Source organism: Thermobia domestica, chromosome 8 (assembly GCF_964235325.1).
Source record: "Thermobia domestica chromosome 8, izTheDome1.hap1.1, whole genome shotgun sequence".
NCBI lineage: Eukaryota > Metazoa > Arthropoda > Insecta > Zygentoma > Lepismatidae > Thermobia > Thermobia domestica.
The window spans coordinates 258973554-258990181 of record NC_137461.1 but is presented as its reverse complement, the minus strand read 5'-3'; the positions used below and the strand labels follow the sequence as shown (position 1 = coordinate 258990181).

The 16628-nt window shown below is 37.1% G+C and overlaps 1 protein-coding gene across 1 annotated transcript in view; it reads left to right on the top strand.

Annotated features, from left to right (window-relative positions):
- Positions 1-16628, top strand: part of LOC145693571 (synaptic vesicle glycoprotein 2C-like) — a 199910-nt gene that overhangs the window by 144945 nt on the left and 38337 nt on the right. The window contains exons 6-9 of the mRNA XM_081769666.1: positions 273-511; positions 5693-5856; positions 6610-6890; positions 16469-16628. Coding sequence (XP_081625792.1) covers positions 273-511; positions 5693-5856; positions 6610-6890; positions 16469-16628 — 844 coding nt within the window. The remainder of the gene's footprint in view (positions 1-272; positions 512-5692; positions 5857-6609; positions 6891-16468) is intronic.

Here is a 16628-nt window from a genome sequence, read left to right as displayed (position 1 = left end):
CACCCTGTATAGTCACAAAATACTAGTCTCACTATATTTATTATTTGAACATATTTTTGATGCCAAAACCTGGCTGAGCCAGAATTTGAAGTGATGAAGAAAACAAAATCAAGAAGATAAAAATAAAAATAAAATAATATTAATACAGAAAATGTTATTATTGTCTTCTTATTGGCGACCAATCCAAGATCTGAAGTGAAGAAACCTTACATATGAAAACGTTTATTAATACATTACCTCTCCAATAATTTAACTTTTTGTTGTATTTACAGCACTAGCATGGGTTATAATTCCTCAGCACATAGATTACGTCACGACTTCCTTTGCATTTACTTCGTGGCGAGTATTCGTTCTATTATGGACTGTTCCTATTATCATCGCCGTAGTTCTTTTCACGTGGCTACCTGAGACTCCTAGGTTCCTGATGGCTGTTGGTAAACTAGATGAAGCTCAAGAAGTTATAACCAAGATGTATATGGTAAACACAGGAAGGAGCAGATGGACTTCGCCTGTAAGTTTAAATAGTGTGATAATCCAGGGTAAAAGTGAACGCGGATTTTGTCCATGATATTAAATATCTTCCATATTGAATATGTAAACCTACGAAGAAATTGTTCTGAGAGATGAAAATGGTTTAGTCAAGCATAACGTACTTCCGCTAATATTTGCATTATTACAAGAGGCGTTCAATAAGTTTTGCACATATGCAGGGCCGTGCCGTGGGGGGAGGGGGCGACGGGCCCGGGCGCCGAAGTAAGAGGGGCGAAAAAAATCATGAGAAAAAGGGGCAAAATAAATAAAAAATACTTGGAATATATGTCTGGGGGCGCCGTCGTATAGTCTCGCCCCGGGCGCTGATTTTCCACGGCACGGCACTGTAATATGGTTATAATACTGTTAATAATTTCAATATGATCATGAAATTTTAGGTGAACATACGTTGATCCTTTGGCTGTAAGATCATGTCGACCAATGTAGCTTCCATCTGCTGTGACGCATTTCGTCCAACGTTCTTTCTATGCCTTAAATGCACTTTGGTAAAATTCAAGTGGCTGACTTTTACACCGTTGTTTCACACAAGAGAATGAGGGCATTTGTCTCTGTCGAATGTTTTTCCCCACAGGCGGGCCTTCAAACGACCAAACAGGACGAAATCTGAAGGATCCAAGTTCGAACTATAGGGAGACTGAAAGACTACTTCCCACCCCATTCTCATGACTTTCTGTTGTGTCATCGTGGCTGTGTGAGGCTTGGCATTATCGTGATGGAGTTTGATGACCTTACCTTGCAACTCTGGTCTCTTGGTATGGAGAGCGTGTCGTACCTTATCCAGTGATAAACAATAACGCTCCTTGTTAATTGTAGAGCCATGTGGAGTAATTGTGGACCGCACTGATCCCAGAAAAAGGAGGTCATAATTTTCTGGCATATCTAGAAAGTGTAGGTTTTTTAAACCGCTGCAACCAACGTTGGATATTGGCGCGGTCTAATGTGTGGTCCCCATAAAGCGGAAGCAACTTCCGATGAATTAATGTGCCTGATTCATCACTGATTTTGAAGAGAAATTCCTTTACTGACCGTTGTCGGGTCCTGATAGGCAAAGGATCAAAACATAGACCCCTATTCACCTAAAATTTCATTATCAGACTGCAACTAATAAAAATAGTATTATAGCCATCTGTGCAAAACTTATACAATGAATGCCCTTTATAGCTGTTTCTGGTCAGTTCCAAGCAAATATACGACATATATATTCTACGATAGATGTGTTTTTCGGCGACTTTTAACACTATAGTGACATATCGAATGGTAATTTTGTTTTCATTTCCCAAAAGAAAAATCTTTAAGAATTAAATGAATTTAGTTTGTTAGGAAAGAAAAGGAATTTGCATAGGAAGTGCAAAACATCTAATGGTATATTAAATCTTTATATGTATCATTAAAATTGTTTGGAACCATAGATACATGGTTTAGAATCGTACAGTTTTGTTAACAGCGAAAGTGACATCTCTTGCCTCATCCATTAGCAATTTGTCTGGAGTTACAATATACGAGGGTTGGTTGATAAGTTCTCAGCCTACCCAGGTTCAAACAAAGCTAGATATAAAAGTTATATACGCTTATGAGGCTTATAATTTGTGAAGCTACTGTGCAAAATTTGGTTTGACTAAACCAATTTTAATTTTTTTCCAGGTCCAAAGTGAGGATGTCAGCCCACTTCCCAGAAATTAGTAAATTTGAACACCGTGTATTCATCAAGTACCTCTTCCTAAAGAGACTCTCGGAAATCCACAACGACCTTGTCACGACATTGGGGGACAAGGCACCATCGTATGCCATTGTGAAGAAACGAGCAGCGAACTTCAAACGTAAGCAGTTTGGTCTGAACGATGATCCAAGGTGTAGAGACCAATTTCAGTGACCTCTCCCGAGATGATTGACGCCGTTCACCGGATGATTCTCGACAATCGCCGAATCGCACTCAAACAGATAGAGGACACATTGGGCATTAGTCGTGAACGGGTGTGGAAAGTTATCCATGAAGACTTGGGTATGAGGAAGGTCGCGGAAAAATGGACTCCGAAACTTTTGAACGAGAACGGGTGGCATTGCAAAAATTGGAGGACCTACGGTTTCAAATACAGGAACATCCACCTTATTCACCTGATTTGGCTCCATCAGACATTTATCTCTTTTTCCTAAATTGAAAATGTGTTTAAAGGGAACGCATTTCAATGGCGCCGATGACGTCATTTTTCAAACAGAGGCTTGGTTTGCAGAACATTCATCTGACTTCTATTTGTCTCGCCTGCAAGCACTGCAGCAGCGATATGAAAAGTGCATTGCACTACAATGGGAATATGTTGAATAAAAACACCAAGCTTGTTTTCTACTTGTTTTCTGGTGCGGCTGAGAACTTATCAACCCACCCTCGTATACCTTCGGATGGGAATATGGAATACAATACAGTATTTGCATAAATTTTGTATTTTAATACTGTAGAAATCGCGAGTCACAAATCTTAGCAAAAACAAATTAACTTTTAAATCTAGTACAGCGTAGAATCTTGGAAAAGCCAGGTCGGAGGATATTACAGTAGTGCTACTTTGAATTATCTTTACAGACAAGAAAATCAAATCTTTTAGTTTTACATCCCACGTTTAGGACTTTAGGCTAAAGTATACGAATGATCAACGAAAGAATGGTAAATAAAGATGGCAAATACGAATGTGGGAGGAAATGGAAGAATGCCAAGAAAATCCACGGACACGATGTTGTTTACCACAAACTCATTATGGAAGAGAGCCTGGGACTCCTCACACCAGAGGTGAGGGCTCTGCCGGTGAGCTACCATATGATTAAAAAATGTGTGATCATGTTTTTAGGGGCGTCATTTCAAACTTCACTTAGGGAGGGGCAAAAGCATCACCGACATAATAAGACTTTCACGTTTTGTACTAGTATATTAGTAGACAATCGATTAAATTATATGTATTCCTCAAACTCTTGGAGAAAGCAATTGCACCCTCCTGCCCTCCCTAAGTGATGTCCCTGGGTGTTTTATTGAATCTTCCTTGGCAGGATTACTTGCAAAGCTAAATCTGACACTAAATGCATCTAGCTGTTTTCTGCATGGCCAAGCACTAAGGAATACTTTATTATTATTATTATTATTATTATTATTATTATTATTATTATTATTATTATTATTATTATTATTATTATTATTAATAATATTATTATTATTATTATTGGAAGAGAGGGAAGTTCAAGAGCATATGTACTGTTGGAAACACATTTAAGAACGCTCAGGAGGAAATTAAAAATCTAGGCTGAAATTGTTTCACCAAAAGAAGGTGATAGTAGGTGGTAGTGATCCCAATATGGCGTCTAGAATATCCCAAGGTTATCAAAAAGCATATAATCCTCACTTTAATAGTACAAGATGTGTGAGAAAAGTAATGAGACTGGCAACACTGCGGGCGATCTGGCAACGTTGTGTCTTCGGCCTGTGCTAGACCGGTTTGTTTATCCTATCCACTTCCTCAGTCCAAGTTACAACTCCGTACAGCAAACGCATTATTTTTGACAACGCCATCAGTGAAGTTGTGTTTTTGTTGTGTATTACAGAAATGGAGCATCGGAATTCCGGACAACGTTGTGCAATAAAGTTTTGTTAAACTTGGTGAATCCGCGAATGTGACTTTTGAAAAGTTGAAACAGGCCTATGGGGAACATTGCTGATCAAGAACACAAGTTTTCCGCTAACACAAATCATTTTTGGAAGGCCGAGAACACGTTGAACATGAACCTCGTTGACGGAGACCTTCAACTTCAAAAACTGACGAAAACGTTGAACGTGTGAGGGCTCTTTTGAGATCAGACCGTCGTTTAACAATAAGGATGATGAGTGAACAGTTAAATTTAAACACTTTCACCGTACATCAAATTTTGACAGACGATTTGAACATGCGAAAAATTTGTGCCAAAATGGTGCCGAAAAACCTCACAACTGAACAGAAGGACAATCGAAAAAACGTGTGCGTTGATCTTCTTGAGAGGATTGCCAATGACCAAGAATTCTTGAATTTTGTGGATCACGGGTGAATCCTGAATATTTGAGTACGATCCTGAAACAAAGCGGCAAAGTGAAGAGTGGCACACTCCGTCATCTCCCCGGCCGAAGAAATGTCGAATGAATAAATCAAAGATCACAATGCTGATTTTTTTTTTTTTTTTTTTTACAGTAAGGGTATCGTGCACAAAGAATTTGTTCCACCAGGACAAACTGTCAACAAAGTGTTTTATAAAAGTGTCCTTGAAAGGCTCTGGGAAAGAGTGATTCGTGTGAGACCAGACATTGCAGGCAAGTGGATGCTTCATCATGACAATGCCCCGTGTCACACGGCCATTTCCATCAGTAAATTTTTGACTTCAAAATGCATTACTGTTGTTCCTCAACCCCCTATTCACCTGATTTGAGTGACTTTTTGTCTTCAAAAGGCCCTTGTGATTTTCCTTTTCCCGAAATTGAAACATCTCCTAAAAGGACGTCATTTTGAAACTCTGGAGAATATTCAAAGACTATGACCGACCAGTTAAAAGCCATACCAGTTGAAGACTTCCAGCGCTGCTACCAAGAGTAGGAACAACGACTCCGTCGGTGTATAGCTGCCCAAGGGATCTACTTTGAACGGGATAACATTGTTGTTTGAAAAACATAAAAAACTTTAGTTAGTACAAAATCAGTCTCATTGCTTTTCTAACACACCTGGTATGTGTAACGACTCCGTGTGCCCATACAAGTAGCTGATCGAGCAGATAGCCTGTCATCCAAATACCAACTATCTGAGGTTTGGCATTTCACACTAGCTTCACATGTGGTCGGTGGTCTTTGTCGTAGTCTGATCGTTTCACACGTACTCGATCGAGTTTAAGTTCGGAGACCTAGCAGGACAGAGAAAGAGACATGTACCGAGTAGAGGGCACTGGGTTGCTCTGGTAGTATGGGAACGCAGGTTATCCGCTTCAAGATTGTACACCTTATTAAAATTAAAGATTTGTTCTTTATTCTATAATAACATATTCACACCAAAATATTTTGTGCTCTAAATTAGGCTACGCTGATCAAATCCCAGATGGTACGTATACTATATATCTTGTAAACAGTTAAAATATTATTACTTTGCAGTTATTAAAAGAACTTCCAACCACAACCTCTGAGAACATCTCTGAAGAATCCAGTCTAATGGTTGTCTTATCTGAAATGTACGAAACAGTGTCCAAGCTGTTTAAACCTCCTTTACTCATTTACACCTTGGTTATCATCGCAATGGAATTTGCAATCCTAATTGGGTAAGCTTTATTTTTCACTTATTAGTTATTCATTGACTAAATTGTTTATTAACATGGTTTTAAATACAGCTGAGAAATTGTAATATAATTACATTATTGTAGTTATGAGGCCTCATTTCGTAAGTGTTTGTGTCAAAGCAACGCAAATTTTGCAATATTCGATATTACATGCTGATTTTGAGATATGACGTCATTGATGCAAGTTTTGCGTTATGGAATCGTCCATATGCCGCATCTTTTTCACCAATTCACCGCCGAAAGATCTTAAGTTGTATTTTGAGTTTTGTTGCGGTACGCAAATTTTACGATGGTGGCTGTAACGGAATGATGCCTATAGTTATGTAAACAGCTGAATATTTGGTAGACCATACGTTGGGTAATTATTGGTGTAGAGCGGATTAATAAGTTGAAAATTAAAGTTGTAAAAAATGTCTTAACGCAGTTTAAAGTGTGTATTGGCCAAGCTACAATTTACTGTCATTTATATAATAGTTTCAACCTCTACTTCTAATCATAATTTCTAGGTCTTTCGTAAGGCTACGTTGGCGGTTAGGTTGGTTGTTAAATACTCGGCAAAGTGGCCAATTACAACGTAGGACCGATGTTGGCAGTTGGCTGTCCTACCGTTTCCCACTCTTGGGCCTATTGTTTGTGCTGCAAGACTAATTTTAATACTAATGTTTAAGAAACAAGCTTTGGACATCCCTGCTTTTTCACCTTCTCTTATTTTACATGCCTTTGATTTGATTTCAGATATAACACACTTGATTTATGGTTTCCCGAGTTGTTTGAAAGATTCCAAGACTACCACCGCTTACGACCAAATCAATCTGTATCCATGTGCGACGTTAGTGCCTCTGCCATTGCAAAATTGTCAGCAGGAAGAGCCGACAGTTCTATCAGATACCCATTGTGCAGTGACCCAATTGATCAAAGGGTGTTTCTTAGTACACTCATTGTTTCTTTAACTCCTCTGCCGACGACAATTTGGACGATATGCTGTATGGATAAACTTGGAAGCAAGTTCTTTTTAAGTAAGTCACCACTTTATTGTTATCACTTTAAATATGTCAGAGGTATGAAGAATTTCATTAAAGAGGATTTAAGCTTCAAAGTAAATAACATTTCAGGACTTCCTCATACTAACTGTGTATGTTAATTTGGTAAATGTTTTTTTTTTTTTTTCATAATATCTTGTTGAAAGGGAAGGTTAGACATAATGTCAACGCTTAAACAGTTCATTGTAGTAATAATTATATCATTACTAGCGTCAATTACACGCTTCGTTGAGTTAAAATAAGAAAAATTTGTAGTATGCGACTCGTATTCCATTAGTCAGTCACTTTTTACTATTACTAAAGCACTTTCTGATATCGGTCATTTTCTATCATTATATATATATATATATATATATATATATATATATATATATATCCCCCTCCTCCCAAGTTGCGGGGATGAATTTGGATTTAAACTGCATTGGAAGTGTCACTGTTCATCTCGGCGACTCCGAGAAACTATGGATTTGACACTAATATTGCTCATTTTTGGCCATCAATATCTCCTACCTCCCCCTTCCCCAAGTTGCGGAGCTAAATTTGAATTTAAACAGCATCGGAAGAATCACTGTTCTTCTCAGTGACCCCGAAAACTATAGATTCGACAATAATATCGCTCATTTTCGATCATTTTTAAATATCTCCACCCCTTCCCCAAGTTGCACCGTCAGGGCCTAACCTTGACAATATGTTTCCTGCAGTAGTCAGGCCTTTAGTATGACGCTAATCATAGGTCAAAACGAGTCTGCATAAGGCAGATAAAGTTTTATATTTTTTAAAATATCTCTTTCCTTCCCCTTCCTTAAGAGGACTTCATACCTCCACAAAAACGCGCAGAACAGACCTTCCGTTTTGAACATTTTTCTCAGTTACGACTAAAGATAGAACTATGGAGTCTTTTTTATATTCTTCACAAAACATGTCGGCACAAATCCTTCAGAACAAAAATTTAAAAATTTTCATCCTTAATGAGTAAATTTGGTATAAAAATGGGGAATAAACGTCATTTTCACATGCAATTATCTCCAAAATTCCACATGCTAATAAAAATCCGTTTTGAAGGAATTGTGCATTGATCTTTGCACTTGACACTCGCACTATAACTTGTAAAGTCAGTTTTGATATATCGATACTGTACGTGGAAAACGAAACCCTTGTAACAGCGTAAAGTTTCTCTGCACTGTAGCGATATCTTGTGCTTAAAGTTCGACAGGGCCTAAGCCCCACCCACAGTAGAATTCGGAGGGATACAATAAAGTAGTTCGCGAGGGAAGATCCGCATGCGACGTCTGCTGGCAAGGAAAAGCAGCATTATTGTGTGTATTGTGTGACAGGTGTAATATTTTTTGACGTGTGCATTTCAAGAGTTTACTGAAGTCCCCAGCATGAAGCCAAGGAAGAAAGTAGGGATGTATCTACATGAGCGCAGAAGCAAGGCCAAAATAAGAAATATTTTTGCTTATACATTTGCTTTTTGCTCATTGCAACAGAGATTCTACTCAAAGATTTTTGCCCTACACCAACTCTACTAGCAATTTGTCGTTGTGTATATCTTCCTTCCGCCAGAAGCGTTTTGATAACTTCCACTTTACGTGGAGAAAGATCTCTGGTTTTCACATTATGCAGCGATTACAGGACTTCACAGACTAAAATTTTAATACACAAAACACGTCACGATCACTTTAAACTGGCCCATTCGAACTGTTGAACGCTTTGAATGTTGTGACTGCTTACGACTGCAACCACAACACTTCAGACTGTAACTTGTTGATAGAAACCACAATCGCTGTATTAGAGACCTGCACGGGCCGGGCTCGGACTCTGTTATTTCTTTGGGCCGGGCCGGGCTGGGGCCGATTATTGCATTTCTTTAATAGTTATTGACTTTCGTTAAACAATAATTAGAATAAAGGCAAACGCTGAAGAAGTGTGCCCGTGAAAAATGTTACAAAAATAAAACTTTTAAAATTTATCGGGCCCGGGCCGAAAAATTCGGTTCGTGCAGGTCTCTGCGCTGTATACAACTGAAACGCCACTTTCAGAACTTTCTCCTCCACTAATGTCATCTGCTGTTCAACGGTGATATCATCACTTCAACTGTACAGTAAACAAATGAAGGATCCTCTATTGGTGGTTTAACCCTTAACTCACATGTTTTAGAACTCCTAAATTAGGGCTGCAACATCAGCTTTGCATTTTACGGGCGTGAGTCTAATAATTTGAACACGTCTGTACACATTTGATTGATTAATGACAGTAGGAAATTACTTTTGCAGTAGTGGTTGATACTATTTGTTAAATAATTATCTACCATTAATATAAATAATGGAAAATATATTAAACTCTTTATTGTAACTTCTTGCGTTTATATATTTTTCAAAATTTTTGGGTGGGTCCGTGCCTACCCGGCCTACCCGCTAAAGCCGCCACTGATTGTAACACCCTGTACATGTAAATATACTGTAGATTTATGAAACGAAATGTGGAGAAAGATAGGAACACTTGAAATGTATTAATATTGTATTGCATAATGAAAGTTTCCTGTATATGAATTTCAAGAGTATATATATATATTGTGTGTGTGTGTTCCCGTGTATGTGTTTATTTCATTGTTCACGTACTAATTCAGGTGTTTTTATTATTGTAGTAGAATAGCATATTTTGCGGTTTGTTAGAATTGTCTCCTTTCTAAGTGATTTGTTCTTAGGAAGTTATAATTTGTAATAATACGTGTTACAAGACCTATGCGACAATTTTCGGAAGATTATTCCGGACACGAAAGAAAGACTTTTTGAACATTAGTGCAACTAGTTTCGGAGCTGCAAGATGCCGAATGCGTAGGAAATTGAATTTCAAGGGAATATAATTTTAAAACTACTCAATGTAGAGAGTGCGGCTTCCTAAATTACTGTCGAAGTCATATCTTTTCTATTTACAAATGTTTGTTTCAAAATTATGTATTGTGTCCGGAATAACCTCCCGAAGTTTGTCGCATACGTTTTGGAACACCCTGTACATGTACATATAGCTTTATTAAGTTTTTTAAAGTATTATGGAGCTTACAAAACGAAATGTGAGGAAAGATAGGAACACTTTAAACTTATTAATATTGTATTACATAGTGAACGTTTCCTACGAATTTTAAAAACGTATGTTTTTTTTTTCCTTTTTCACCTAATGATTCAAATGTTTTTGTTGTTTAGTGTAATATATTTTGCCTCTTGGAACTCGCATTTCTATTGCATTTGTACTTGACGTAAGCTAAATTAGTAATAATACACAGAGTGTTACAAGATCTATACGGCAAATTTTGGGAGGTTATTCCTCTCTCACACACAAAAAGTTCTTTTGAACTTTTGTTTAGTCACATTGACACCCGTTTAGTGACACGTTGAAAGGATTGTCACTCCGTTTGACATTTCAGTTTTGTAAACTTGACATTCCAGAAGGGTGAAATTTGACGTACCTTTCCTTTTCTTTCCTCCCCCCTCCTTTTTTTCTTTTCTTTTTCTTTTTTTTTTTTTGAATTTTTTGTCATTTGTACTTCAAGGAAACCAAATTAATAATAACACTATTATGTACTGTATATATGGAACTATTACTTACACAAGTAAAATAAATCAGTATATTCTGTACCCCGAATTATTATTAAATATTTAAAATTTGACGAATTCTGTTATTACTTTTATTCCAGATATGGAGATAATTGGTTAAAATCTTGTACCTAGAATAGTACCTTTGGTACTTTGATTAGTCAGTACATGTACAGTACCTATCTTGGGTAGTACTTTGGCTATCTATTACCTGATACCTGTTACCGATACAAATTTGAGTCAGTGCCTTGTACCTGTACTAAGTTATAAGAAATCGTGCCTAACCCAATAGTGATTATCTTCTGCAGATATTTCTGCGTCTGGGTTCTTCGGCGATTACACAACCCGCGAAAGTGGAGGTGGAAAGAATATAAAAGAAGAGAACCCTCTCGTGGCTAAGCGGTTACGGTACGCGCCTTTGGCGTGGGAGACCCGGGTTCGATTCCCGGCGGGAGCTCATGTGGTTCGGATTCCACGTTAATCAGTAGGTCCACATCTCATATAGCCTCGCTGCTGAACGGGACGCTAAATTAAAATCAAATCAAAAATATAAAAGAAGAGATCCGTGTCCCCCAAATGATTCCCTGGATCCAACAAATGACCGACTTCTAAAACATTATCCTAAGATTACTTCGCTTCAGTTATTAAAAAATAACAAAGTGTACATATAATTAATAATTTACGGAAGTTGCAGCTTCTTTAACCCAAATGAAAAAAAAAAAAACTTGTGCTTCAATTATATCCAAATTTAAAGGAAAAGGTTTAGATAATGGAACTATATTATTGCATACCATTTATAATTTTTCGAGTGTGTAATTCTTCTTTAGATTTGTGTCAACATAAACTGCATAATAAACATATGGACTTTGAAAAATACTTTTCTTGACAGCAGATTACACAATTTATTTGACTTATTGACAGTTTGAAGACAAACGTTTTAACAAGGTACTATAAATACTGCCATAAAACAATGGTACTAAACTGCTTTATAAGTACTTTATATTTTTATATGCTATAACTAGTGTTTTAAAAAACATATTTTTTGTTGGATGGAAAATTTCATGAAAAACGCTTTTATTCTGTTTTGCAGTTTTTTTTTTCTACTTGGTGTAAAACAGGAAGTGAGATATAGCTGTTAATAAAAAAAATATGGTGTTTTTTAATCACGAATAATAAATAATTATTTTTGTCAGTAAATCTTAGTCTTATGTAGATAGGTTCTGTGTACAAGGGCTTAAATTGAAATAGTTATACACAAATTTATGTTTTTTCCGGGGTAGTAGTTCTTGGTTAAGCATAATAAAAAACTACCTGGTACATAATATTTATGGAGAAAAAAAGAAAAAAAGCTAAAAAATATAGATTTTTTCGGCCGGAAACTAAAATTTTCCGTTTTTTCAGGCCTCAAATTTTTTAACCTTTGTATATTGTAGCTGCCCCTCCTAGATAAACCTGCTGGCTACACCCCTGTTCTAGTGTAATGTAATCCGATCTACATTCATCCCCCACCCATGGGCATAACTACTATGGCACAAAACTAAAGGGACCCATAGACGATCCATGGTTTGTACAAACATTAAGTTTGTGCAAACACTGTGTTTGCGCAAACTCTCTGCCATACACGATTCTACTGTTTGTACAAACTTCAGTTCAATTTTGAGTTTGATCGCGTAAATATGTCCACTGAAGCAGTTTGTTTAGCTATAATAATGGCTTGTGCATGGAAGGGGAAAAACCCGCGAAACCAAAAAGGAAGAACAGGTTGTGGATGAGAGAGTGGTTCAAGAAACGGTCTAGATACGGTGGTCGATCATTCTAAACTTTTTTTACTGGAACATATATTGGTTTGTTTAGCAAGGATTTCGTAACGGGGGCGTGACTTGAAGGCCCAGGAGCCCGATCAATCTAAAGTACTTTACTATCAACATATATCGGTTTGTTAGAACAATAAAATGAGGATATGTTGTCAAGTATTTAATAACAAACTATGAAGAAATCTCGAGTAAAATAATAATAATAATAATAATAAAACGTATTGAAGATTTTACAATATTTACGTCCTTCCTCAGTTTATTCAAATATAACAATTTTCCTTTCATTATGACCTCAACTATTATAAGAAGTACATATTCACTATTATAAACAGTACATACTCAATAATGTCTTGTAAAGTATTTTACAATATTTGCGTTCCTTCGTTTCCCGGCGGGAGCTCATGTGGTTCGGATTCCACGTTAATCAGTAGGTCCACGTCTCATATAGCCTTGCTGCTGAAAGGGACGATAAACTAAACTCAACTCAACTATATTTGCGTTCCTTTCTCTGTTGAATCAAATGTTAACAGAACTTTCTTTCCACATAAATTTTTGTTTTTATTATTCCGTCAACTACTGTCTGTTCCAAATAACATGTCAAAAGAGCAGTAGAAAATTGTTTTTGAAATAACATGTTTGATACTGTAAGGATGCGATGAAAAATTATGATTTAAAAAAATGTCCACGCAATTACACAACGGCACTATGCTTTCGGAAGCTTGAAATCTCCCTGACTAGTAGCAGAAATTCTGACAATTCCGTAACTTTTATAGAAATTGCAAATTCCCTGTCTCTTCCAGGATATCTCGCTCACCTCGCCACCATGTATTATTGCAAGTAATACAAATTTCCTCATGAGAAAGAGTAACCAAAAGCTTCCTGTAGTTTATTTTTAACGCTGATCCTTTTTTTTCTCATTTCATTTTGTTTAATCTTCCCTTTTTTTTATTTCTGGACTCAAAGGAGGGATCCTGACCCCCTAAACCCCCCTTGGCTACATGGTTGTTGCCGAGCTTGAGATAAGTTCGACTGTGGTCTTATTTACGAATGGATTCAACTATATTTGGTGAAATATTAGAAATGGGTACTCCTCTTATTCGAGAACAGGATACAAATATGAAAGATGCAGTATCTCGCGAGCAGAGGTTCTTTGACACTTTGCATTATCTTGCGTGCGGAAACACGTACGAGGACTTAAATTTGAAACAGCCATTGCATCTCAGACGCTTGGACAAATTATTATAGAAACGTGTGAGGCCGCATTTTTCAGATTCCTGTTTTTATAATCTTCACTCTTTACCTTCCACAGTTCAGGTAAATTTCGATAAAGTTCAATAAATTCTTGCCAGAATTCTTGAATCCTATTCATTAACGCCACAGCACGAGAAATAATCGTTTCTACATAAGGTCTCCTACCTATAGGGCCCATACACGGTCCACGGTTTGTGCAAACAAGGCTGTTTGTGCAAACAATTTGACCGTGTATGGTGCTGTATGAACTGTTTGCTCAAACATTTGTGCAAACTTTTTCCACATCGAACTCGTTCAAAAATTGTTTACACAAACATGATGTTTGCGCAAACACGTGAACCGTGTATGGGCATGTTTGTGCAAACACGAGCTTTATTTCCGAGTAAGAGGCCTAGTGTACAGACGCTTATTTCTTGCGTTATAGCGTCAATGAATAGGAATCAACAATTCTGGAGAGAATTTATTGAACTTTATCGAAATTTACCTGAACTGTGGAAGGTAAAGAGTGAAGATTATAAAAACAGGAATCTGAAAAATGCGGCGTATGAGGAATTGGTGGCTAAAATGAAGAAAATAGATTAGAAGGCGGATAGATAGTCAGTGAGGAATACAATCAATTTTCCAGTATTTCAACACATGTAGTTGAATCCATTCGTAAATAATTTTTATAGTCCACAGTCGAACTTATCTCAAGTTCGGATATTACCTAAGTAAATTTTGATGATTAAACTTAGACCGTTTCTTGAACCACTCTTTCATCCACATCCTCTTCTTCTGTTTTGGTTTCGCAGGTCTTTCCGCTTCCAAAGCACAAGCAATTACTATCGCTAAACGAGCTGCTTCAGTGGACATGTTTACGCGATCAAACTCAAAATTGAACTGAAGTTTGTGCAAACAGTTGAACCGTGTATGGCCGAATGTTTGCGCAAACACAGTGTTTGCACAAACATGATGTTTGCACAAACCGTGGATCATCTATGGGCCTCTTTAGAAATAAACCTCGTGTTTGCACAAACATGCCCATACACAGTCCACGTGATTGCGCAAATATCATGTTCGTGTAAACAGTTTTCGAACGAGTTCGATGTGGAAAATGTTTGCACAAACGTTTGCGCAAACAGTTCATACAGTTCCATACACGGTTAAACTGTTTGCACAAACCGTGGACCGTGTATGAACCCTATAAGAGATGAATCCTAAGTTTTCGGAAACGCAACCATTGCACGTACTGAATAAAGTGTGTAACACAGTGGTTTCCCTTTCATGAATTTTTGGTGATTGTATGCATTTACACATTATTCACAGATATAGCAGTCTTTTTTGTAATTAGAGCTCAGATATTTGCTATAATTACGACTCGCTCTTTAAGAAATACAATAAACTAAAAACGTGTAAAAAAAATGCTTGTCATAAACGTGGAAAATGCACTGAAAGAGCCTTAAAATATATTATGACGTCAAATATTATTCTAAAATATGCTATTTTCACTGTACCTTAGCTGAGATTTACTACAAATATTTGAATTAAAGTACATCAAAATAAGTTTGAATTAAAGTACGTCTCCTTGCAACGTAAAATTATACCTACGCAATACTTTTATGATATGTTTGATACAGCGAAACAAAATTATAGGTTCACACGAGAGGTCATTGTCGAACTGTAGTGCAGTTTTTATATAGTGCGAATGCTATATCGACTTGTGGAAAAACAATAGGAAACTGTAGTCGCGTTCTTCTTCTTCTTCTTCTTCTTAATAATAATAATAATAATAATAATAATAATAATAATAATAATAATAATAATAATAATAATAATAATAATAAACTGAAAAGCGCGAAAAATGTGCAGAAAAGTTCTAAAAAGGCAAACAGCAAGAATGCCAAAAATACTTTTACGATGAAAGTCAAGAGCGTTATTTTTCTCATTATATGGACAGCTAATGTATTTTGTTTTGTTCCCTTGCCCTAGTTATAATTAAATTATCTACCATTCTGCTACGGAGAATGTTGATTATGAGTCGTCAGAAAGTCTTCGGTATTATCTTGCAGGGGGCTGCCCTCACCCTTCTTTTCTCTTCGCATACTTTGAACAATTCGAACTGGCTCTTCTATGCGCCACGGCAATCGTGTCGTATGGATGGATTTGTTGGCTGATGGGCACTTGATGCTTCTATGTTCGAGCCAAACAGGTTTTCAGCATTACCCCCTGCAAGCAAGTGTCAACTTCTCCCTCCCCTGCCCGTTGCATTTCGAAGCAGATATATGCGAGCACACAGGACAAAAGAGGTCTTCGCCGGGATTTCACGGATTACTCCGCAGCACTCACCCTACACAGAATAGTTTGTTTCACCCCCAAGTCCAAGACTTTCGCGTCAGCTGAGCCGTTGGCTTCAACGTGTAGAATGTACGGACTATTTCCTGACTCGGATTCTGACCATTGCGGCGGTGCAAGGGATTTTGGCTTGAGAGAATTTGTCAATCTCGTGACGTATGTGCTACGTCAGTGGTAAAAGCCACGCAAATAACATCTCAAAAATCACGCCCTTTTTACCCCTGTTCCTCGGTTTTAAGTTTTCTCGCTTGTATGACGGAGCCTTAAGTTCTACCGTCAAAGTGAATAGATGAAAATACTACCAGGGCCAAACCTAATCTATGTTGAAAGGCTGATCGAGATCGGTCGGGTGGTTCCAGAGATTAAAAGTCAAGTCATAAACATAGTAACTTTCAATTTTATAATATATTTAAACTTATTTGTCTAAAATATTCCTTATTATAATACTAAAAAAAAAAGAAAAAAAGAAAAAAGAAAGAAAATAAGAAGAAACAAACTTAAGCATGAAGAAATATTATATGTTTCCAAACCATTTTCGAAAATAACAAATGCCCTTTCTTTATAGTATGCAGTCTGCTGATGTCCGGAGCAAGTGTAACAGCTTTGTACTTTGCCAGGGATCCTAACTTAAACCTTCTGTTTGCGTGCACGTTCACTGCATTCATGGCAATGGGTTTCACGGCGTCTGGTTGTTTGGAGGTCGAATTATATTCAACTACATCCAG